We start from the raw sequence: 24,760 nt of genomic DNA on the forward strand, positions 1-24,760 counted from the left end.
AGATGATGCAGCCTCTTTACTTCGACTAGCCCCAAGGACAAAACCTTTGTCCACATTCCCCTCGACTCCTGCCGGCACTGTACAAACATGACGATTGTGCGTCTATAAATATCCATCAACAGCGAACCATTTCAAAATGAAAACACAATTCGGTCACGTCGTTGTTTTTGTACCACTATTTTATTGATGTCATTCTTGTTTGTGTCTATGGCTTAGTCACCGACATGTGCTTTAAACTGCATGTCCACAAAGTGCAAGTCTTAAAAACAGCAATATTCATTCAGTGGAAGAAGCACAGAACCTCTGGCACAGGAGATAATACACACAGTCATACAGTGTATGTGTGTGTCTCGCACTCATGTGGGTGTAAGGGCTTCTTGGGTTACATTCATACATCTGGTACAAATAATTTCCGTTCGCAGTCATCGAGGCACATCATTTAAACAGCTATCGCTGCATGAAATTCTAAGACATCAGTACGTCATAATAGTGTATTGAAAATGGTGGAAAGTGTGATATTTCTCAAATCTGTTATTTTTGGTTCAGAAATTGCTTGCAATCAATGGTGTGTATAGTAACAACTATCATTTACTATTTGTGGTATAAAATTACCAATTTGAAACAGTAAGTTCAAAAATGGACCAGAAGTGTTTACACACACACACGCACAGACTGCCTTTTCACATTGACTGTACAAAACACGACTCCACTAGACGACATTGTTCAACCTACAAATGAAATATAAAAATTAGGTCAACGTTGCCGTCAATCGCCAAAAATGGGTAAATATGACGGTGGGCTTGGAGGACTTTTCTTGGGCCCCTGTGGAACAAGACGTTTCCAGTAAGGGTCCAGTGGTTGGGAAACAGAGACAGCCCCTCCGAGGAGGGTCCTGGTGGGCGGTGGTGTAGGGTGGGGCCGGGGGGCGCGGGGGGGGGGGGGATTCTGAGAGGGCTTTCAAAATGGGCTGGAACAAAAGAAGAAACAAATGAAAAATTAATGAGGTCATCCAACTCAGTCGGGGCACAAACTGACAAAACCCCGCCCCAAACCAAGTGTTAGGCAACCACCACCAACACTGCCCCTCGTCATCATCATCATCATCATCGTCGTCAACATCATCTTCATCCACCATGAGCCACCACTGGGTGTTGTTAAGGCTTTGCTGTAACGAGGCATGACAAGGGCTTATGGGGGGTGGATGCTACAGGGGAAACAGCCCAAAAAATGGCCATGGCAGAAAAAGCCTTCTACCAAGCGGCTCTATCCCCCCCGAATCCGGGAGGACTGCTGCAGAGAGAGACGCTCACACGTGACTGACAGAAGAGATCAACAGAGTCAGGCTTTGAAGATTATGATTATGATTATTATTATCATAATCATGGTGGTGGTGTTTGCTCCCTGCCTCAAGAGCCTAAAAAGAGCATCCAAAATGGATGAGATAAGAGATGTTCTGGGTTGTTCTGTGGCTCAGCCTCACCCTGCAGGACCTGTCAGCATGTGCGTGCGTGCGAGTGTGTTAGTTTAAGCCTTTTGACTAGGGAGAATCTGGTATCCACCACAAACATAACGTTTTGTTTATCCTTATACTGACTTTTCTTAAAATGTTAACGGAGGGGGACATGTGTGCGTCCCAAGGTGAAAGGTAATATAATTACTAGGGCTTACCTGAATACATCATTTAAAACTTTGAATATTCTTCAGGTTTTACAAACAAATATTTGAATATTTGGAGAGAGAACCTAAAAAATTAACAACACAGATCTTTCCATGCCTGATTCGGAGACGGCGGAGACCATAGCTGTTGAATCGCGTTTGTATCAACTGAGAACGTGTTCCTTCACATTTCTACAAAGTTGTAGAAAAAAAGCTAAACTACATATCACTTAAAGCCACCTGGACGTCGGTGGCTTTCGGATGAACTCATCGGTCAGAGTGCGACTCTGTAGCATCAGAGCTTCCGTGTTCTGAAGACACACTGCTTCCGTAATGTGAGAGTAGGTCTACTTCATATAACAATTTGATGGTTTGAACATGGGGCGAAGTTTAGATTCATTGATACGGCAGGTCTAGCGCTATTTACCTAGAGCAGGGATGGGCAACTGGCGCCCTAAAAGCAAATAATAATAATTGATCCAGTTACAGAAAACTCGGTCAAGAATGATGAGAAGAATTCATAGAATCCAAAGGCAAACCCATGTGTCTAGTTTGCTTAGAAACTATATCAGTCATTAAAGATATCCACTTAAGTCGCCACTACAACTACTACAACTGCAATGAATATCATGCTTGTTGGGTTTGAGTTCATTGAGTTGTTGCACCCAATGAAGGGCCCTCTTTATCATAAAAGTTGCCCATCCCTGACCTAGAGCGAATCGCACAGGTCGTCATAAAAAGGAAAACCGTTACCGTTTCTATTCAGGATTATTAAATAACCAACCCGTTATTATTAGTTGGTAGTGTATTTTGGTATATTTTGGAAAAAGTTCAAAATAGCTGCTTAATTAGATTTTTATTAAAACCCCTTCAAAAAACATTACCCCCTGCTCGCCACAACCTCTTATTTCTATGCCTTATGTTCCACGATCCTAGCCATCCATTCATCCATCCATCGATTTATATTATATTAATATTATCTATGGATATTTTATCCCTTACCCATCACTATTTGAAGGCTTCATGTATTTATTTTTTGAATGGCTATGCAAATTCAGAACCAATGGTTTACTGAATTGAGATTCAAATACCTATCTGAAGGATGCATATCCAATTATTCGGACTGAGCACTAATAATTAATATTAGCATGATTTTACTGGGAAATGAACAACACACAGATATATACATATACACACATACACAATACTTTTCTGGATGTTATTGCTCCCGCTTTATAAATAATGCAAAGGTTGTTTAATAATGTTGTAATTAGGTGGCCTTTAATTTGACATTGGGGTCAATGAGGCACATAATAGCAATTCCTTGCTTGGATGCCGGCTTATCTTTCCAATTAATCTGATTAGGTTACTGCCAAACATTAAAAGGGTTAACTATCTACTGATTCACATAATGTTCTACCGCCACCGAGTGGTGGAGTGGGGTACTGCGGAAGAGGCTGTAAGTAGACGATAAGTGTAGTTTACCTGTGTAAGCTTGGGTCTCATCATCCGACGCTCACCAGCTCCGACTACTCATCCTCCTGTTGGAAAGAGACACACCTGTAAGTGAACTATAGGTCCTGTTAGAACACTGCGCCATGGTTGAAACATTAGTCTGAAAAATCGTTTATACAATCAGTCATTTACGACCTCTTATTAGTATTGGACTAGAAACACAAGGGAAATTGTGGTCCCATTCACTAGGATATTGTTCAACCAAACATCCGCAGAGGAGAACGTTGACAAGATCAAGACACAAAAATCAACCCACACATAGTACTGGGCTAGGGGGCCTGATGCTCTTCAGCAAGAGTTAGGTCCGGTTGGAGAAGGGTATTGCTTACAGATTGAAGAAATCCTGTATGACCAGACTATGTATCTTTGAACTAAACTCGTGAGTGGGAGGTTGGTTGTTGGCTTGTGCAGGGGCTTTTGGGAGAACGACAATCAAATGTTTGTTTGGATTGTTGTATTACTACCTTTGTTTCATCCACATCGTCCTCCTCCTCCTCCTAAGGTAAATTCATAGCAAAGAAAGAGAAAGAAGGACGGGAAGGTTTCCATGAAGCCAGAGCCAATGGATTGGAGGATATTAATTTAATGGATGAAGTTAAGAAGGCTTAGGGATGGAGGCGACAAAATGGAACCCAATAGCATCACAAGAACAAATTCTTGTTAAAAGTTAGTAGAAGTAGGGAAATTCCAAATCCAGCTCACACTAAAGCTGTTCAAAAATTGATTAAATAAATAGATGAAATGGTGTTAAGGTCCAACACACTTTTAAAGGTCAGGTCTGGTGTGAAATAAGAGAGGTCTACAAGAACAGGGGTCCCGACGGTCTTTCCATAAAGTGAAGGTGCAAAGCAAACTTGCTCAACAGGACCACTGAAGCTGCCACGCATCATCGCTTGTGAAAAGATTGGATCACACATTTCCCCTGGGCTCCAACATGAGGATAAAATAAACACATTAATACGTTTTTCATTATACTGCTTTGCCAGTGGTAGCTCCTTCCTTTACACTCAGTTTGCCATAATATCATAATTCCAATAGATTTAGCTAGAATAAGGATAATCCCAATCTAAGATGTAGACGGGAGGCATATCCTCAGTACTGGGAGCGGAAAGTAAACTTCCCCATAACCCATTTGTTCAGCGTTTCTCAGGTCCATCAGCCCATTCAAAAACAGGCCCTACTTATTCCCTGTGGCTCAACTTTGGGAAACCATAAAAATCTTATCATATGAAATGCCTTTTGAATGCAGTCACAAGATAAAAGCTACAAAATAAAACATCCTGCAGGCGCAGAGAAACAGTCTCTGGATGCACTATGAGGACACTGAGCGAAGGCACTACACAGAGACAACACTACATGGGTACAATGCAGTGTTATGTTCAATGACAACCTCAAAAACAAACTGGTTAAAGACCCAAATGGAGGATTAGAAACCATGACTGACGGCTTCCTTTACAAGAGAAGAAAGAAAGTGAATGTTCACATGAACCCATTTCGTCCATTATGTGCAGACACATGCAGGTAGATGCCCATTTATTTCACTGTCAGAACATCCACACCATGCCAAGTGGAAACAGGGAATCGAACATCTGAAAAGTACCTCTACGGCTTCCGCCTCATCTTCTTCCTATTGGAAATGGATATTAAGGGAAGCAGGGATTAAGCATTTAAAAAAAAGTATATATATATATATATATATATATATATATATATAAAGAAATCTATCAAATGTGTTGGTCCATTGAACCACAAAAGGGGAGAATTGGCAAGTGCTGAATGTTGGAATGTTGTTCACTGTAATCACACAGAGTGAACCTGAGGCTTCAGTTCAATCTCCCATGCACCACACGGAGAGCTCCAGATGGAAAAGTAATATGAATGCAGTCCATGCAGCACAATTATAGACGGCTGGGGTAAGGGCAGGTGGTGGGCATACTGGGCAGAGGGCGAGGGAGAAATATGCAAACTTAAACATCTACTGCCTTCTTGGAAGAAGAAGAAGAAAAGAAACACGATGCCAAAATAACAATGAAAACCACTGCGATGTGACTGCCTCATCGTGCTCCTGCAATGAAAGGTGAAGACAGCAAAGGAAATTGAAAAAGGGAGGGAGAGGACGAGAGGATTGAAGGCAATATAGGAGGAGGACGTGGGATGGAAGAGGTGAAGACAGTGATTGTTTGGAGGAAAGGGGGTTATTTTGTAATCTTTTCACTCTGCAGTACAGCAGCACAAAAGTGGCCTTTCTCCTCCCGTGTGTGTTTGTATTTCACTCAGGTAGGGTTTCAGGAGATGGCATCCTGTGAATAGGGAGGATACTGAATTACCTTCAGTCTCCCTACACAGTCTACCCCCGTATTGATGTTCATTTCAAGTGAGTCAATGACCAGTGTGAAATAAAACAAGTGTGTATACCCGTGTTTGCATACAGGCCGCTTTGTGTGTGCGTGCTTGTTGTGTGTTTTACAGAGCGAAGGTGAGGAAAGTTATGGATATATCTTTATAACAAATAAATGTAATACAGATGTATTCAATTGCACCATCACTCGACTAAATAAGTCTGTTTTCACCAGGATCAGTCTGTAATGCTATAAGATACCATGGTGTGAGGAGGCCTGTCAAATCTAAAAGATCAACAGGGAGAAAGAGGAGACAGGAAATCAGTGGTGAAATTGAGGAGTAATCGGATGACAAGACAAGGAGAGAAAAAAAAAAAAGACACAAGGAAAAGCGGTTATAGGAAGAAATGTCACATCAATCTACCTCAAGCTGTCGCAGCTCTTCTTCTTCCTAGAGGGGGTAACAGAGAGCGGGTTAGAAGGAGAGAGAGTGTGGTGGGGAGGGAACTTTAGACAAAACATGCTATGGAGGGGGACAGGGAGGGTGAGAATGGTAACAACAGGGACGATTTCAGGCTGTCAGGACACAGCAACGAGACTGGGGAATAAATGAGAAACAGGACGTTAAGCACATGAGAGAGAGCAACAGAGAGGGAGATGGATTACAGAAACCATCCGGTAAAAAGGTGAACACAAAGAAAAGTTAAATAGGAAGGAGAGAGAAAGAAGGGAAACAATAAATGATAGAAGGAACGGTGGAAGAGACAATGACACAATCTTAAGGATATAATGATGATGGTGGACAGCAAGGGCACTAAAACTACGACGTCCCAACCTCCCAAACTAATAAAGACATGAAATTATTGCGCAAAGAATGAGTAGAAAAGAATCCTGCTCTTGGCCACAACAAACCCACAAGACTGGTGACTATAGGGAGAGATGGCCGCCGACAAAGTTACCTCTGAATGCAAATCCTGTTCCTCCTGTGGGAAGCAAACCGAGAGGTGGACAAAACGGCCAGAAGTTATTCAAAGCTGTGGTGTATATCTGTTAAAACAGCATGCAACTTAAAAAAAAGGTGTGAGGCGGTGGTTATATTTAAACTAATGCAATATTAACCGTGGAGGTAATAAATATATATAAATTCACAATTAAGAAATGGGCTTGTGGGTGATCGGTGCGTTTGTAGTTGTTGATTGAATTAGTTTAAAACCAACTAAGTGATATAATGTCAATTTATGACATGAAGTTGTACATTGTGAGGCACACACACACACACACACACACACACACACACACACACACACACACACACACACACACACACACACACACACACACACACACACACACACACACACACACACACACACACAAGTATAATGTGAAGTATGTTCTACTGTCATCTAAAATCATGCATAATTGCTCTAATTTTTTTGAGGTGTGACACACATGCAAGAGGAAAAGGAATGTGGTTTGTTTGGCACAAAATTCACCCACTCCACAGGAGACCTGCAGGAGGGGAGAAAAAGGAAAGACGAGGTAGAACTAAAAGGGCTAGGTTTTAAGTGGTCATAAAGAGAAAGAGGAAGAGAGATGGTTTTCCAGGCACTGAAATCACACAATGTTTACAAGCAGCTACAACGGAGAGGAATGAAGGTTAATCGTTACAGTTAAACAAAGAAGAGTTAAAAGATGCAGAAAATAACCACACACAAGGGAGCCCCCTATGGGCCCAGAATAATAAGAGACTAAAGAAAAGCTACAACTACTACAGTGTTTAACAACCCATGCTCAGAGAAGAGTGTATACCTCAGACACTGGCTGGTCATCTTCTTCCTACAAATTGTTAACGGAATTACCTTGTTAATTGACTCCCATTTGCTTGGGAGGGGCGGGGGTTTGTTTACTTGAACATGTTTAAAATAGGATGTAGGTCAAGATAAATCATAATATAGCGTTTCGTCAATGTTAAATACAAAACCATTTTCTAAAAGATGAGATAGGGTCAAACTAATTAAAAAGTAAACTGCAAGGCACACAGTATTTGATTGCAATAAAGCCCATAGCTCAACAAAATCCATATAGACAATTTGCTGCATCAGATAAGATTCAAGGAGCCTGATGAAATAGAACAGATTGGTCCCTCATAGACCAATACGTGACATTATAAAGGCTAAACATTTACTTTGAAAATATCTACCACTTGAAACTGCTGTTGTATATCATCCACTGTCAGTAAACATTTTGGCATTTAGCAGTAACAAGCAGTAAGAATAAAATTAATTCATTGTTTGTTTAATAAAGTGAGTCACTTTAGTCACGCCTTGTTTCCTTTACTCACAAGCCAGAAAAGAGAGGCGTTTCATCAAAATTCACTGACTATGACCCAAAAAGCAACATAGCAAGTAGATTGCTATTGAATTTTTTTAAGACAACATGAATAGTTTATACAAAACATGCATTTAATGATGCGGCGACCAAGTTTACTACAATGAAACCTATTTAAGGTCCTAAATAGGCCGTAAGAATGTCCTTTAAAGTTACAGTGCATTTCTGCCAGTTTTGGTCAATCACTGAAAAATTTATGTTTACCTTATCTTCGTCAGCTTCTTCCTGCAGAAGACAAGGGGGGGAGGAAATTATTAAAATATAGTTTAATATACATTTTATTGAAGTATACAAAATTATGTGAAACTCACCTCCTCTTCATACTCCCCTGCACGAGCCTCCTGGAGAAAGAACAAATGTATGTTCATAACGTATACTTTGAGAATAAGACATTATCTAATACATTTTATACAAATTCCGATTTCAACAGAAACCTTCCCTCTAATCCTACGATGCATGACCACACAGATTTGACCCACACACACAGGAAGGCCTCGGTGAACACAAAGTCAGGTACATGGAAGTGCACAGTATGCATATGTTTACATACACACCATGACACAAGTACACAACCTATGGTGAAGGGGACAAGAAGTACAATGGTAGTCACTGCCATGGAGAACAGAATGTAAACAAAGAGAGAGAGAGGGAAAAGATGGACGACAAACAGATCAACCCAAAGAAGAAAGGAACAGTCACAAGGAATGTGGGTAAACGTCCCATGCTACAGAAGGGAAAAACAGGTGTGTGTGTGTGTGTGTGTGTATGTGCGCGCGTGTGTGTGCGTGTGTCCAGGTACAAACTTGTATAGGTGTGAGGGGGACGACAACAGGAACTGGTAAAGGAGACAAACTCTTGGAATGAAAGGAAAATGGGCGGCATTGACAAGGAGAGAGCACAGGCATGGAAGGGAGCAAAGGAGAACACAGAGGATGATGAATATGGTGGTACTGAGGGAGTAGGAGAGCAATCCAAATATTAAGAGGGAGGCGGATAGGGTCATGCTATACGGAAGGACGGAGGAGGTAGGAGGTGGGGGACCACAGCACAGGATTGAAGGTAGGGGGCATTTACAGCGTCCTCCGTTTCTTCCACCGCCTCCTCTTCCTCCCCCTCTGCAAGGGCCTCCTCCAACCCCACGGCCCGATCCTCCGTCGCCTCCCCTTCCACTTCTTCTATTGTGTCTTGCTCCTCTCCCTCCCTGTGTGCTTTCCCGTTACGTTCCTCCACAGGAACCTCCTCACTCTGGGTTGAAAATAACATCACAACTTGCCATCAAGGAGGACGCGGGGGTAAAGTAAATGGATGTTGGGAGGAGGGGATTTGTGGGAGGGATGAAACAAGATTAAAGGCTGTAAGGGAATACTTTAGTTTGGAATGTTTTCAGGAAAGTTTCTTGCATGGAAGCATATGGTGCCATTCAAATGTATAAACAATCTAAAATAAAACGATTCAAAAAAATGGAAGAGGGAAAACATTTGGAAAAACAACAAGCTATATATTGTTAAGACATTATATTATGAACTGCTAGGTTTTACATAGGTCAAGTAAATTCAAATGCAATCATGGATTATCAAAAACTATATATTTAAAAAGGGATACATTATTCTAAATGAAACTAATGTCACACATGCATGCAACGCAGAGATTAGCTGCATTCCAATCACTGTGAGCAGATTAGCCTATGGGAATTAAAGGATGGATTACAAGACAACCAGAGGAAAAGTGAAGAGATGGGGGGGGGGGGGGTAAAGAGAAAAAGGAGGAATGGAGAACGGACATCAAAAAGGAAGGATGATTAGAAGCAAGGAAGGCATTACTATTGATTTATCAAGGTTCTCCTCTGTACTGGTTTCTTCGACGTGTGTGCCATTCTCCTTTACAGCGCTTTTTTCTGCCTGTAGCGCTTCCTGCATCAGGGAAATGCAGGGTTATATCTACGCACCATCACCCTGACGTAGGCGAGTCCCAATATACAAGCGGAGCGGTTGTGAGATCCTTCAGCTTTACAAATATGACCTTACACAGTTCATCCATCACCCATGAAGTGCAAAATTTGGTATTTATCTAGACTTAATCCAAGTCGGCAGAGGTTGTATTTAACTAGTGTTTATCTTCAAGTTAAACACTGTCATGACTCATGAATGACCTTAAGGACATTTGGCTGAGCTATTCCGTTACACAAGCATTTACACTAATTCCCTAAGTAGGTAACCAAGAACACACAAAAACGTATTTAAGTTATGCAATCCCACTTATTCACGGTTAGGCCATGTTATTTTCCAATATTAAAATCGACTCAATAGATAGGTGCATGGGTGTAATAGGAGTTCCCACCTTGGATCCTGGGGGTGGATCCAGCCCTAGGAAGGAATAGACCAGGTTGTCCTCCTTGGCATTGAAAAAGGTTTCATAGTCCTGTGTGGAAGGAGAGGACATCCTTTAACCTTCTGTATCTGGAACATCTTGCGATACATATAAATAATATAGCTAATCACTAGATGGCCAGTAATTGAAAGTGTGTGTTTTAGCAACATCATTTTGCATCTATGAAGCTCATGTGTCCGGTTAGACTGTCGGTCAGAGCAGAGGGAATTTATCAAGTTAAATGTTCAAACATTTATCAAGTTGGTTAGCTTGCTCACTCTGAAGGGTTTTTAGACCATTAATTTTAGACCATTGGTTTTTAAAAGCATGGGTTTGAATTGATTTGCAACGCAATATATGATGTGCCATCTATTTAGGAATATCTCACCCCACAGTAGCCCTCTTCGTTAAAAATCTGAGGGGGCAGAGGGATGCCATTGGAGGGCTTTTTTTCTGAAGGGACGTTCTCCCTCATCCACATTCGGTTGTCCTCATTGCAGGCGATGTCTAGTGGAGTGTACTCCACCTTCAGAGCCTCGAGGAACCCGACCACATCCTGCTGCTTCTTCTTGATCTGGGGGGACACAACACAAGTTGTGGTGTCTTCCAAACAGGGGAAACGCCCAAAACAATAATATAGCTGGTCCCTGGAATAAGTTTACAATTGTATTTAGGGTAGGCCAAGGTAAAAATAAATAAATAAATGAACACACTGTTGTAAATATATGTAGACCCATTTGTGTTTGAAGAAAAATAGCAAACCTTGTGTTTACGCTCAGGGACATGACATGATACCTTTGCTGAGCGACAAGTGAGGAGCCGTGTAACTTAAACCTGTTCAAGCAAGTTTGCAGACTACACAAATATGTTCCAAAGACTGCTGGTCAATGGTGGGGTCTTTTTTAAGAGGTTGCCCTTATCGGTATGGTATGTGATCACAGCGAAATAACAAAACACCAGCGCACAAAGTAACTCTAACACAAACAATTGTAGCTCACATACAGCCACCCAGTAAAGTGCATAGGCCAATGAAGTTAACGCACGACGAATGGGACTCCTAAAATCTGTGGCTCTTTTTTGAAAGCGATCTGCTTCAGAACCAATTCCCCAGTGCAAATAATGCGTAAAGTTTATTTCGTAACACAATTCAATCGCACAGACACATGCTTACCGCAGTCGACCCGGACGAAGAGGCAAGAAATACTTTGATCACCATTTTTGTCACAATATAAGATGTAGAATGCAACAAGTAGGTTCTTAAAGGAGCAGGCGTCCCCCTCTAATATTAGTTCCCAGGGTGAAGGACTGATCCGCCGCACCGCGGAGGCTATTTTTGTCCTCGGACTCCATCACTGCGGGATTGGTGGGCTGGCTTCCAGGCAGCAGCACCGACCGAGTGATTGGCAACTTCAGCTGTCCGTCGGCACGGAGGCCGTTAAGTTAGTTTGCAGTGACGTGCAAAGTGCATATATGGACAGAAATAGACCCTGACAAGTACTGGTGGCTGACTAACGTTAACCCAAAGACCTGACGTGTACCTGCCAATGAAGGCTGAGAGCACTGATCTCATTGAAAGGGTACACGCGGAGTGTGTTGAATTGCCATTAGGCTGGAATGACCGCCTTCCATCGCTTATATGCACATTTGGAAGGCTTTGTTCATTTCCAAACTTCCTAAACAACCCCTTCGCACTACTTTTCCCGTCATCCTTCGGGCAGCGCCCCAGTAGTCACCATTGTAACAAGATCATTCACAAAATTCCTTGAAGCATCCTAGAACCGACTGAGAGTGCGTTCAACTTGTGCACACCTCGCTTATTAATTTAAAAAAAGAGAGTAAATTATAAAACTGTTCATCTAAAGTCCCTGCTCTGTTCACCTGTAGACTACGGCAACCTTGGACAATGTAACTCACTTTAAAAATTCGAACGTGTTTTTTCATGTTTTAGCGTGTTTCACACAAATGTGACAGTTTTATTTTTTTACGGATTTAATAGGCCTGCTTGTCACTAGCGATTTGTGTTACCATTGTTGTCTAAAGTATTCCCTTCGTACAAGTACAACATTCATTGTAACTTGTGTAGGATTTGATCCTGTAACAGAGAAACCCATGCCCTATAGACATGCTATCTAGACATGCTGCAGAGGCTGGAGGTGATGCTGGAGCATTATCACCTCCAGCCTCGGCACCATGTCTAGATAGCATGGTGCAGAGGCTGTTGGTGATGCTGTTGGCCGTGTGATTGACGACCATGATAGCTCTTTCTCAAGCCATCCCACGCCTGCTAGTTACTCAGAGTAGGAGGACTTCATGGGAGCGGAGGATTTGGACTGTTCAAATAGCCTCCCAAGACTTTGAAGACCTTGAATTCAAAAGAAAACCCAAACAATCCTTGTATTTAGTGATTACCAGACTGGGACCGAGCACATACAAAGAAAGGAGAGGTAAAAATATCTGTCTGTTTTATAATCACACTGAATATTCCAAATGGGGATTCAAGGTTCAGAAACAGACCACATAAGGTCTACGTTAGATATGTACCTACAACCAAAATGTGTTTTTTTCTTTCCTTACGCGAAAAGGTGCACAGAGGCCATGCTGCCCGTCGACACCGCACCAAGGAGCTAAGCAGCCAGCTATGGGGACCTCAACAGCAGCTGAACCCCCACTGAAAAAAATCAGACTCCTGTAACTGCAGCAACATGGCCACACGGTGGCACTACAGCGCCATGAAGACTCTCACTGGTTCTTTATTTTGCTTGTTCAAAACACCTCACCCGATTCTCGAATCAGAAATTAAGCAATAACTTTTGTTGTTGTTGTTGTTGTTACGCAAACAGGGCAATTAAATGATCATGAATCACCTTGCTAAAATGCTCTCCAGCCATTTCCATTATTTGAGCTTATAGGACGACTACACATATTAATTGGATCGTTTGGAAGGAAATATAGAAAAAAAGTATTTGGAGCAACTTTAAGCCCGTTAATAAACAAATATGCTCATAATTGTGCCTGAATGACTTCCACTGAAAATACATTTTCTAATAATATTTTTTCCCCCCAGCACAGCAACGAGCTGTGTGGACTACACAGGATGAGTAGCGCATTAAGGACAGTCTGGGGCAGCTGCAGCACCAACAGGACCGCAGCTCACCAGAGAGAGAGGAGCTTATGCACCCTCGAAGAACAAGAGGTGGCAGATACAACACCGGCTGAGGCTTTCAGCTCCGGCTCTCTGAGCTCTGTCGGTCTTCGTTCAGTCAGCAGATAGCGGCTGGAAGCACAGAGACCATTCCAACGAGTCGAAATGCAGGCTCTCTCCCTTTCTTGAAGAGAACATTAATAAGCTGAGTCACAAAATATGTATAACCAAAGTATGTTGACTATGTTTATTTTAAAGCACCATGTTGCTACAGCACTGCTTGGGGTTATGATCTGGCAATGCTTTCTTTGAGTCATCGGGATTCAGGGGCTATTGTAATCATTAAAAAAAATCATCTTCAGTCACAGAATGCCGTTTTGGATTAGTTATGTGACGTCTAAGGTCATAATATGTGTACAAATATGGCAGTAGGCTACTCATGAATGTTAGTTGTGCTGATATTAACACATTTTGTGATGCAATTTACCCAAAGGAGAGAGACAGAGAACTGGGCTTCATCAACATTTATTCCCATCGATTTCCAAAAGAGAGAAGAGGAAGACCCACTCTTAAGTGGCTCCTTTTAATTAATTTGGACCCCTCCTCAGTTAGCGAATTGGTTAACTTGGTAATTTCCTGTCTCCTCTTCTTCCCATTGCGGCTGCCGGTATTCTGCCCATTTCTGCTACCCATCAAATCCTGCTAGCTAGTGGTTCGAAAATTCACGATCCTGCGTGCGCATTCATTCATTTCTGCTACCTTTTTGGCTGATGGTTAGTATTTTATTTAAAGCATGTTTTGAACTGCGCAATTATCTTAAAAATAGGCTTTAACATTGCGCCTTTTGACCTGTAAGCATGTAAATATGTGCATGTACACACTGGCTTTGCTACCTTATCCAGTGGCAAACTTAGGCCTTTGAGGGCTCCAGGCGAACAGTAATTTCGGGGCCCCTGCATCTACCGGTCTAATTTACCTAATATGGCATAATGAGATACTCCATACAAGGGATGAGCAAAAGTCACTATCTTGCAACTGTTAATTATTTATTTACCTTAGGTTTCCAGTAGCTCACAGGGGGTTAGACAGGGCATTGTTGCTAATTGTGTCAACTGCAAAAGTTGAAATATAAAACAAAACAAAAACGATTAGTTATGGGACACATATTACACTGACTGTTAAAATAATTCATTCATCATTCATTCATTTACCTCTTCAGTCTCAGGTTCATTGCCTCTCTGTCTCCTCGCTTGTGTTTTTTTTTCCTCTTCTCTCGTTGTTTGTCCTCACTCTCAGGTTGTTATCAGTTTGTCCACGCTGTGCTATCTCTCTCTCTCTCTATCTCTCTCTCTCTCTCTCTCTTCTCTCTCTCTCTCTCTCTTCTCTCACTCTCTCTATCTCTGTCTCCTCTCTCTCTCTCTCTCTCTCTCTCTCTCTCACCGCTATTTACTGTTTTGAATTTTACATCATTTCCACATACACGGGATGAGCACGATGCGCTTAACATGGAATAGTCCATGTAGTGCAGACTGAAGGGGGGTTTACAACGAAAGACCGTCAAAACATGAGTAATTAGACATCCCGATGCTACTATTGTGAATAGATTTTTATAAAACAATAATATGGGGAAAAATATAGAGAGGGCATTTTGGGGGCCCCAAAAGGCCTTCTATGGGGCCCGTGGCTCTTTGCAGATGCCTGATTTGCCAAATAGTACGGCCCGCCTCTGGTCTCATCTTTACGGCACTGGGTCTTGGAGCGGAGAAAGTTTTCGTCGTTGGTGGGGAGGCGGGCGACGACATCATGTTATAACAAGATATCTTGTTACATCAATTTTAAATACTTGTGTTTGTAATGCTATGGAGTAAAGGTGGAAAGAATCATTTGGGGAGCATATTTTGATGCTCTTTATAACGTCTTTATGGAAAGATTGCAGGGGTAGCCTATGTGGATCGACAATTGCCCTCTATCAAATACTGCTTCCACTGCAGAATCCACGTTATTTTACTTCACTACTCCACCCTATGTAGGCTACAACTGTAAGAATATGGGGATTCATATTTTGATGCTTGTTTATAAAGTCTATATTGAAGATTTCAGGGGGTACAGTATGTGGATGGATTTATTTACTTAGTTTACAATGAAGTGATTAGAGTTTGGCCACAGTTTAAAACATTATTGAAAAACATTGATTCTAGCGGGAATGTAGAGGACTACTGTTTGTATTGCTCCTTTGCTGGAAAAAGGAATGCCAGACGAAGCATGTTGAAATTGTAAAGTATAACATAAAATATGTGCTTTGTATTAATTAATTGACTCAAAATGAGTGGGCATATTTAACCCTACAATGTACCTCATTGCAAATTGTCATGCCCTTTAATTGTTTTTCCTTCACAATTGATGGTGCAGTGTGAATTGTTCAGTCGGTGGGCACATTTTAAGTGTGCCCAAAATGGCCATGACAATAGCGCTGCAAGAAATGCCTCAAAATAAAATAACGATTTAAGATCTTTGGTTGTTTATATTATTGGATCTTTTGAATAATTATTATCTATTGTGTATATAAACCCACATATACAGAATCCCATTCAAAAACATAAAGGCCTACAAGTTTTAACAATAGTTTGCTACACTTTCTTGTTGACGTTATTTAGTTGAATTGATTATTGATGTTTTTTCTTTACATTACATACATTGCACATACTGTACCCCTGAAATCTTCAATATATACCTTATAAAACAGCATCAACAGTGTACATGGGGTGAGTAGTGTAAAATAACATGATTCTGCAGTGGGAGCATTATTTGATAGAGGCGATTGGTCTACAGATCAAATACGCTATTGAGTCGCACTACGGTAGCAAAATCTGACAATGGAGCAGAAATTGGTAGAACACCGGCCACCTGCATTCCTCTCAGTATTTCTAAGGGCTTTTGAAGTGGTAACTTTACTTTGCGCTGAACATTATGTAGCTGTTCAAATTTGTATTTAGGAAAGTAGGCCTCCCAGGTTAGGAAATTACTGCATACATGTCGTAGCTATGAAGAAAGTGTTTTGTTATCACATTTTCTTTAGGGCAGCCTTTATTGTATAAAAGCCCTTTGTTTTATATGTATTAGCAATAATATACCAGGAATAATTTGCTAACCAGAATCAGTAGGTTGATAAGGCCCAAGAGGATGCAGCCCAACCCTCCCATGAACAATGTGCTGGTAAGCAATTGATTAAAAACCACAAATGTAGATTGCCTATGATTAATTTTAAGACCAACGTTACAAAAGGGTTATGTTTAAAGGTCCCATGGCATGAAACGAACACTAGATATCCTGCTCTGCCTGAGAAAAATGAAAAAGCTCAGACGCTCCAATTTTGAATTTGGCCCCATATGTCGTCATAAGGGGCCAGGTTACCTCCTTCTCTGCTTTGCCAGCCCAGAGAATTTGGCCCACCAATGAGACAACGAGCTACAACTGTTGTACACTTCTTAGTTATTTGGATAACCGTTCTGCTGTTGGTGTTATGGCCCATAACACGTCGGGATCTCTGACGTCTCTGGTATTTCCACAACAAGAATCGTGGGGGTTATCTCAGCCATGGCTGAGAAGGAATTAGGGGCGGTGGCCCCTCGGCGCTGCCTGCTTCCGAGATGGTGGCGCTCGGCAGCGGGGCTCTGGCGGGAGACAATCACGGTCAACAATCCCTTTCTCCTCCATGTCGTGGTTCAGTCTACTTCAGATTGATGTGTAAGTGGAAGAACAAGAGACGTCTGAGGACCCGATGCAGTCGTTCAGGATTCATAATATCGTCTGGAGGCACACACAGCTTTTGGCCGTGATATATATTATATGATATAAATATCTATGGATAAATATTATTTAGATATAGAGCTCCAGGACTCCCGGCGGAGCACCCGGAGTGTTCTACAATATTTATGGAACACGGCCAAAAGCTGTTTGCGCCTCGCCATTGCGATACATCCACTGTAAACACGAGCGCAAGGTACAGTAATTCTGCACCAAGGCTGAATTTCTTGAATGTCTTCAAACTGTATTAAGGGCCCATTAACACCTATATAAGCATGCATAAAGTAGCATACCATGAGTCCTTTAAGGTAGCAAATATTTTGGTTTAGTAGAGCAGTACCAGGAGTCTGTTTACAGAGGGACAATTTTCAAACAGCTATTAAGTATAGAAAAGATGAAGACCTTGACCAATGATATACACTGCAATAAGCCCTACATTTTCCCCATTAATCTTTAAAATTTCCTTTTACAATTTCTTTGGTACATTACAGCCCGTCTTTAGACTCAAACGGGATTGAGTTTTCAGACCCGGAAATCCCATAGCCGCTGACTCTGTCTGCTGATAATGAAAATAGCTGGGCAGCCAACCCCCTCCTGGATTAGAAAGAGAGCACACACACAGATGCACAGGAAAGTCAGCTCAAAGACCCCTAGGCAGCCCTCCGAAATAGCCCCTAACCTAAAGGCACACCATACAAATCCCCCAGTATCGAATGCCGCTATACTTTCGAACAAACCATCAAGAACCTCCACTCTGGGAAGTCAGCTTACAGCCGCCTAAACCTGAGCACCCTAGATGGATTTGGAGAGGTGCAGCTAGAGCTCTTCAGCACGATGGTTCAGAAGCCCTCATCCAACAGCCTGCTGCATGGTAACAGCCCCCGTCCTGAAACTACTACGGAACCTCAGAGTAAGGAAAGTAAGAAAAGGACAGGAAGAGGAACCCTATGAGGGTTGTGTACAATCGGATTGATAATTCAGTGGGTGGCCAGACCATGGACCTATTAAGGGCAAGACAGTGAGAAAGACCCAAGGCTGGATAAACACTGCCATTGTTGACACTAGGGTACCCTGTCTGTGTACCCTCCCCGAAGGCATTTACTTTGTGTTCACGTTAGGTGATTTGGTTTTTGTTGGAGGCAGCTAAGAGTATCCACTTCCCAGCAAAGCATTAATTTATATAATAAATAAAAAAAATTCACATTGTTTACATACAACTCAAATCATTTAAAAAATTTTTTTACAACAGCATAATTGAGCAATAAAATTATGCAAAAATAAACATGGACTGTCCATCAAAGGGTAAATCCATATAGCTTTAACATTTCATATCCTTCTTACTTGGTCCACCAAATGCGACAGTTTTTAGAAAGCACAATTGGGAGCTACGCCCTCAAAAAAAGTCAGGTTACATTGGAAGAACCCTCTGATGACCTAGCTGACAGCATGGAGACCAAGACTGACAACCTTGTTGCAGACAACCAGCCAGCATGTGATTCCCACGCCACCTGAAAATAACGAAAAGGTTCATCCAAATGTGACTAAGGGAAAAGCTACTGATTCCAACATATCAATTCATTTTGATCGCCCTATAGGTGAAGGGATTCTAGTAACAATTCATATATAAAGACATTTTGTTTACTGCCATGTACCATTGTTGTCTTTGCATGAATGTATCGTGTTGGAATTTAAATTGAGATGCAGTGCTGTGTTAATATTACCTGTTACTCCAGTTGGGAAAGCACCAGGGGTGTTCCACAGGAGCAATCCATTTACTGGGGAATCACTGTCACAGGATCAGAGTAGTACTTCCAAATCAGAGAGATCATGAGGGCCGCCTGCAAATAAGAACACAAAGATTAAAAAGACAGACATGTTTACATTAGGTTGCAATGTATTTGAAATGCATTCAAAAAGTTAACAATTTCAGTTTGGATACAATTATGACCACCTACCTGTAAAATATAAAACAGTATGTTCACAACCCCCATTTCATTTTAGCCTGTTGTGCAGTTCTTGATTCACTGAAAAAATAAGAGTGCACCAAAGTAAGCAAGTATTGTTATAGGATTATAAACAGTTTAATTTACCTTAAAATGTAACACTGAAGCAAATGGCATTCAATTCAAAATTAGATATTAAATATATGCTTACATTTGTTTAAAATATGTGTACGTTACATTTAATAAAATAAACAATATATTAACCACATCTCAGACCTGGAATGCTTCATATTATTCTGTAAGTCTATCTGTGCCCACAGTGGATGGTCACCTTGTAGAGTTATAAGAAGCAATAAGTAGGTAATCATGACAAATACAGTACTAAATCCTGCAAAGATCATCATCACATTAAAGAGGAATGCCAAGTCGAAATAATAGCTTCTCCCGACCGCAATGCTAAACAGTGTGTTTACTTTCAGATGTGCGTGGGGAACGTTTGTGGTTGTCCCATGCCTGTGTGTTCAGATTCCTATTCTCAGTTGTACCCAGTGTTGCCGGATGTGAAACCACTCAGCACACAAAAAACAGTGTGCTGAAAGCCATGGAACAAGCAAAAAGAAACCACTGTATCAACCAGATTGTACCCGACCTATAAAGGCTTGTCCTCTTTTGAAACCGAAACTAAACTATGACAGAGCGTGCTCAAATACAGGCAAATCCTGTAGTTGACTCATGAGCCGTTTTATAATTTTCAAACAATCAATAAATTGCTAACGTATGCACAGCTCATGAACGTACACTGTACGATTTGTCGTTGGTCATTGTCAAAATGGAATAATGTCGCTTGCCTAAAGATATTATAATGTTTTTTCTCGGCTGTCTGAATTGCACTGGTGTTCGTAAAGTGTCCTAAACCTGGCAACCGGCGTGAGCCTCGAGGCTGGGGGGACGGAAGACAACTGTCCAATATTTTGAATTTTCGACTGCCAGTACCCATTTATAACGCTCAGTGTCATGTTACATAATATTAATGTACCTTTAAACCAAAGTGTCTATTCAAAGAGGGATGGTGTTTTTGAATGTGCAAGTCACGTGGATGTTAGAGATACGCAGGTGAGGAAAGTATGTCCCTGGCATTTAGCCCACCACGACTGGTGGCCCGAATGCTGTGGACGGTCTCCTCTTACCATGCGTCTTCAATTTGTCCGTCGTTTTGTTGATTTTACGCTCCAATCTAGCATATCTAGCAAACTCGTCCATCATGCTAATAGAGGAGTGTTCCTTCTTCATCTCCTGGATCTCTGTCCTCATCTCGCTCTCCTGCTCCGCATCTTTCTGGACCACTCTGGACAGCTGCAAAATAACAGCACGTTTAAGATCTTACAATGCGATCTGATAAGGACACAGTCGAAGTCATACGTGTTTTACAATAGATAACGTTAATACAATTACAAAAACGAGTGCCTGATGTTTTTGGTGTAAGAAATATATGCAACAAAGCGAGCTAGCATTAACTGGGCTTGAGACTAATAAACCAGGAGTACTAATGTTATGTAATATATTGGTCATGTTATTATTTTCGTGGCTTTTTCTGACTAAGCTTTGTGTACAGTGGGGTGGCGAAGGTACGTCTCGCTTAGAGAATAGTCGCAGCTCAGCTAAAATGTAAGCGACACATTGAAAGACAACGTCTTGAATACTTACAAAGGACGACACTGTTGGGAGAAGTATTTTCATGAAATTGCAAATGAAAACCGACACCAGCACCAGGAACCACGCACACCCAGACGCCATGTTTATTCTTCTTCTTCTTCCTCCAGCCTCAGCGCGCGCCTGCAGTGCTTTACCCGGCTCACTACACTTTCACACAGGGCATGAAGGAAACGAGCAATTCTTGGTTTAATGTAGTTTTATTTCAAATGGAATATGTATGAACAAATATCTGTGGTGTTGTAATGTGAACCCATTTAAGAAAACCAAACATTTTATATAACTAGGCCAACATATCAACGATATATTTTTTATCCTTTCCCTCCATATACTTTCCCATTATTATAAAAATGGGAGTGAGGTCAGCTGATTGGCACATGGACCTAACCATACAGGTAACTTGCTTTGGTTTAAAAACGTGTTGCCTGTGTACCAAAGCCAATGAATGAGACCAGGGGGCGGAGAGATCACCCTCTTGTCCCTAAGGTTGGTATATACCAGAGGATCCAATCCGGTTTAAGCTGGTTTCTTGTGCCGAAGGAACATTTATGTTCGGAAGTTACAGCGTGTTCTCACGAAACATATGCAGTGAAGGAAATTGTGCACACTCAGTAGGATAGCTCACTGTTACTGAATTTATAGTTACTTAAGGCTACATTGTTCTTGATCTGTAGACTTTACGCGCAAAGCCATCATGGGAAAAAGGAGCAAAGTAAGTTGAAATGAATACATTGTGTGCCGATATTTAAAAATACATTTTGCAATCGATAATTTCGAACAGCATGCTGTTTTATTCATGCTACAATATTGCAGTGTGCACGCTTTAAGAAGAAGTACGGTGTGCGCTCAGGTCTTTGGTGTGTGCCCTGTTGATATGGAAGTGGCGCCTTTTTACTTAGTGCAGTATAAGGTTCGCGTCGCTAGTAGTTGCGTATTGCGATATTTTCGTCCATGTTGTTTATTTATGTCTTTGGATGGTGGGCAAATAACATTGTACGGCCTCTAAAACCCATTCGTCTTCTCGATAAAGAGATTAGACAATGGAGTTTGTAGTCACCAGCAATGTCCGTGTGGCCCTTGTAAACATTGTGTGCGTAATTGGGTATCTGGGACGATTTGGTTCGTTGCTATTACTCGACTATATCTTGCCTAACCACCGATTAGGTGACCATTTACACGCATATATTTGATATATATATATATATATACATATCGTCACTTATGACCTACGTGCTCGTAGGCGTAACCTTAGCCTATAGTCAGATTGTTCGCGAAACCCTATGGACACCGGGAACAGTCTTTTCTCTCAGCGTCATGGCAGTCGAGCGCCATTCTTAAAGCAAATGGTCATAAACAGATTTAAAGGACCACTGAGAAAACAGTATTTGCACAGTTCCATTGCAATCATTTAGTTATTGTGGTTATGTAAAAGCTGTACGGTCGGTTGCAAATATCGCGTTTAAACGTTTTGGTGTCGATTCGACCTGGCTTTTGAAAATGCATGTCCGGTTGTAGATAATGGGACAAGTCTCGTTAATGGCGCGAGAAACTACTGTCGACATTGGCCAGCGGTGTGCCTTCGTGTAGCAAACCTAATAAAAGTCCACGTGGGGGCGGAGCAGCCGTCCCGCATCTTACTCGATAAGTACAGTTTGGCTTCACAAACTTATAAACATTATTTTTTTGGTGTTGGATCATTTTACCAACCACGTTGATGAATGGACTCCGCTGCATTTCATTTTGGTGTTTTTAAAAGGGTATACATAAGAACAATGCATCTCCAGTAAGCTATTTACATATTGTAATGCAGACTATGTAACCTGCTACTGTGGGGGATAAGGCAGCGGGAACAGCATGTGATGCGCCCATCCCCCTGACATTACACGCCCACATTTGTTCGCTTGTGAGTTACTGTCTTTAAGGTTTTTTTCTTCTTCTTTTTCACAGCAAGCTGTTAGCGATGCTGAAAACGAGGTTAGTATGGCTCTATGACTAATATAACATCATATTTACTTAGTTTGGTTTGCAACCACACATTCTGATTAGAATTGTATACAATCAGTTGTAAGAAAAGTTGTTGTTTTTCTTTTTGTTTTAGCCAAGGAGACGATCTGCAAGATTGACTGTAAGTAACTCCTCCAATTTTTTTGTCAATCTCAATGAATTATATCCATGCACTATATCCATGCACTATTTCATGCAGCTGTTATTTAATACTAATTACAATTTGTTTTTAGAAGCCAGAGCCAGAGCCTAAAGAAAAGGTAACAAGTCAAGATCACTTCTAAACGTATACTCAGCTAGTATTTTTGTGTAAGCTAAATGCATATCTGTTTGCTCCTTTAGCCACAGAAGGCATCTGCCAAGAAGGCAAAAGCAGTAACTAAGGCCAAGCCAGAGGTGGCGAAGGAGAAGGAGGAGAAGAAGAAGAAGAAGGAGGTTGAGGTGGAGGAGGATGTAGCTGAAGCAGAAGAGGCTTCGCCCGAGAATGGGGAGGACAAAGCGGACGCAGAGGTACCAAGAGTTTGACATATCCCCACATTTCCCGTCTGGCAGAACAGCAGTGGTCTAAAAGGCATCTTCTCTCTCATCCTCTAGGAGGCTCCAGCAGAGGAAACGGAAGAAGCAGCAGAAGATGCAGAGGCTGAGGATAAAGAAGAAGAAGAAGCAGAATAACGCTAAACTCATTCATAAGCTCTCCTGAAGCTCCTGAACCTCCTTTCTTAAATAACACAGAGAATTTTATATCAACTTTTTTTATGAAATGGCAGTAAGGGTTTTAGTGGTAACATTGTAGATTTTCTTTTCAATGTTAAAATGTGTACCTTCAATTTTTACCTCTGTGGTTTTGGGAAAGGATAATATTGTGTTCATTGAGGAGTGTGTTTTTTTTTTTTTTTTTTTGAACATGTATGTTCTTTTGTATCTTCTGTTGGGGAAAAATAAACCAGTTATATTAATCTGCATGAAATGCATTCTTTTAGCAATACATATTTTGATGTCAGGAGAGTTTGGCTAAAACATTCCAAAGGCTACATGAGGGACCCGTTTGTAACTTGGATATTTTGGGGGATTTATAAAAAAAGAAAAAGGTTTGTCTTGACTGGGGAAAGTGGAGGTTGTAACTTCAAACTGTTTATCCATTAATCTTCCATACATTGGTTAGATTAACTGTTCATTCTTCCTTATAATAACTTGTTACTGGAAATATTCAGGCAATGGTTCTGTGAAATTACATTTTCTGTTTTGCAATGACCGGTTATATCATTTGTATAGCTATTGTAAAAGTGTTATTTTGAATTACAATTTAATTATTTTTCAATTGCAGTATAATGGTACACGAATGAGTGTTTCAATGAATGTCATATGCCATGGTGAAACCAACATAAAATCCAGTATTACTCATGCTTGAGTAAACGTATACTTTTTTAACTATTGAATATCAAATTTCACTTCATTGCGCAATTATATATCCCATGAGAAGTTGCACCTTGGTTTTGGTTTAAGAATTAGTTTTGTACCTTCTGTTTTTTGTAGCTATGTCTGTTTTGATTGGAATGAAGACAATAAAAAAAAAAGTGTCAATACCACGTGTAAATCCCAATAAATTGTATGTGAGAAATATAAAATGTCCGAACCAGACACTAAAAAAGACCGAGCTATTATCTACAATACATAAATCACATACATATATACCGGCCGTGAGGGTTTAATTTGGTCGTTGCTTTAATAATAAAATGACATCAAAACAAAGAATGGCGTAGTCTCCAAAACAGACCGAATAACAAAACGGCCACAATCACATTACGTCATATCCATAACTCGACCTTGGCGAATTCGCGGGGCTCGCGAAGAATAAACCTATATACTGGTGACGAACAGGATCTGTTTGT

At 41.1% G+C, this 24,760-nt stretch overlaps 3 protein-coding genes across 31 annotated transcripts; 1 reads left to right on the plus strand and 2 right to left on the minus strand.

The window, feature by feature from the left end:
• Positions 1-134: 134 nt before the first annotated feature.
• On the minus strand, positions 135-11,598 carry sh3bgr (SH3 domain binding glutamate-rich protein). 29 transcript variants are annotated; one of them, XM_056610987.1, is made up of 14 exons: positions 11,440-11,595; positions 10,657-10,842; positions 10,239-10,319; positions 9,722-9,811; positions 8,976-9,146; positions 8,213-8,242; positions 8,106-8,126; positions 7,323-7,349; positions 6,470-6,493; positions 5,935-5,961; positions 4,772-4,798; positions 3,636-3,668; positions 3,142-3,197; positions 135-967 (listed from the first exon to the last, which is right to left on the minus strand). In XM_056610987.1, the coding sequence occupies exons 1-13, from the start codon at positions 11,482-11,484 to the stop codon at positions 3,186-3,188; spliced, it is 774 nt and encodes a 257-aa protein (XP_056466962.1). In that variant the 5' UTR covers positions 11,485-11,595; the 3' UTR covers positions 135-967; positions 3,142-3,185. The 29 variants fall into 29 exon arrangements, with proteins under 29 accessions (XP_056466962.1, XP_056466963.1, XP_056466964.1 ...); XM_056610988.1 differs by lacking the exon at positions 6,470-6,493 and having other exon boundaries at positions 11,440-11,594; XM_056610989.1 differs by lacking the exon at positions 3,636-3,668 and having other exon boundaries at positions 11,440-11,594.
• A 7,404-nt stretch (positions 11,599-19,002) lies between these two features.
• get1 (guided entry of tail-anchored proteins factor 1) lies at positions 19,003-20,978 on the minus strand. Its single transcript, XM_056611015.1, has 3 exons — positions 20,862-20,978; positions 20,345-20,510; positions 19,003-19,052 (listed from the first exon to the last, which is right to left on the minus strand). Exons 1-3 carry the CDS (start codon positions 20,949-20,951, stop codon positions 19,012-19,014), a joined length of 297 nt encoding a protein of 98 aa, XP_056466990.1. The 5' UTR covers positions 20,952-20,978; the 3' UTR covers positions 19,003-19,011.
• A 334-nt stretch (positions 20,979-21,312) lies between these two features.
• hmgn1a (high mobility group nucleosome binding domain 1a) lies at positions 21,313-23,933 on the plus strand. The gene is made up of 6 exons (XM_056611016.1): positions 21,313-21,579; positions 22,815-22,841; positions 22,966-22,992; positions 23,105-23,131; positions 23,214-23,381; positions 23,466-23,933. Exons 1-6 carry the CDS (start codon positions 21,562-21,564, stop codon positions 23,541-23,543), a joined length of 345 nt encoding a protein of 114 aa, XP_056466991.1. The 5' UTR covers positions 21,313-21,561; the 3' UTR covers positions 23,544-23,933.
• The last annotated feature ends 827 nt before the right edge of the window (positions 23,934-24,760 follow it).

This window comes from Gadus chalcogrammus, chromosome 16 (genome assembly GCF_026213295.1).
Source record: "Gadus chalcogrammus isolate NIFS_2021 chromosome 16, NIFS_Gcha_1.0, whole genome shotgun sequence".
In the NCBI taxonomy this organism is placed as follows: Eukaryota; Metazoa; Chordata; class Actinopteri; order Gadiformes; family Gadidae; genus Gadus; species Gadus chalcogrammus.

Coding starts and splice junctions, on each gene's coding strand:
- sh3bgr (XM_056610984.1), bottom strand. CDS start 11,484: ATGGTGATCAAAGTATTTCTTGCCTCTTCGTCCGGGTCGACTGCG. Junction 10,843..11,439: donor CTTCGTCCGGGTCGACTGCG/GTAAGCATGTGT, acceptor GTGTCCCCCCAG/ATCAAGAAGAAGCAGCAGGA. Junction 8,243..8,975: donor TGGAAGAAACGGAGGACGCT/GTAAATGCCCCC, acceptor TTCTTTCTCCAG/GAGGCTCGTGCAGGGGAGTA.
- get1 (XM_056611015.1), bottom strand. CDS start 20,951: ATGGCGTCTGGGTGTGCGTGGTTCCTGGTGCTGGTGTCGGTTTTCATT. Junction 20,511..20,861: donor TCCCAACAGTGTCGTCCTTT/GTAAGTATTCAA, acceptor GTTATTTTGCAG/CTGTCCAGAGTGGTCCAGAA. Junction 19,053..20,344: donor GGACAAATTGAAGACGCATG/GTAAGAGGAGAC, acceptor TCTTATTTGCAG/GCGGCCCTCATGATCTCTCT.
- hmgn1a (XM_056611016.1), top strand. Junction 22,842..22,965: donor TTAGCGATGCTGAAAACGAG/GTTAGTATGGCT, acceptor TTTTTGTTTTAG/CCAAGGAGACGATCTGCAAG. Junction 22,993..23,104: donor GACGATCTGCAAGATTGACT/GTAAGTAACTCC, acceptor ATTTGTTTTTAG/AAGCCAGAGCCAGAGCCTAA.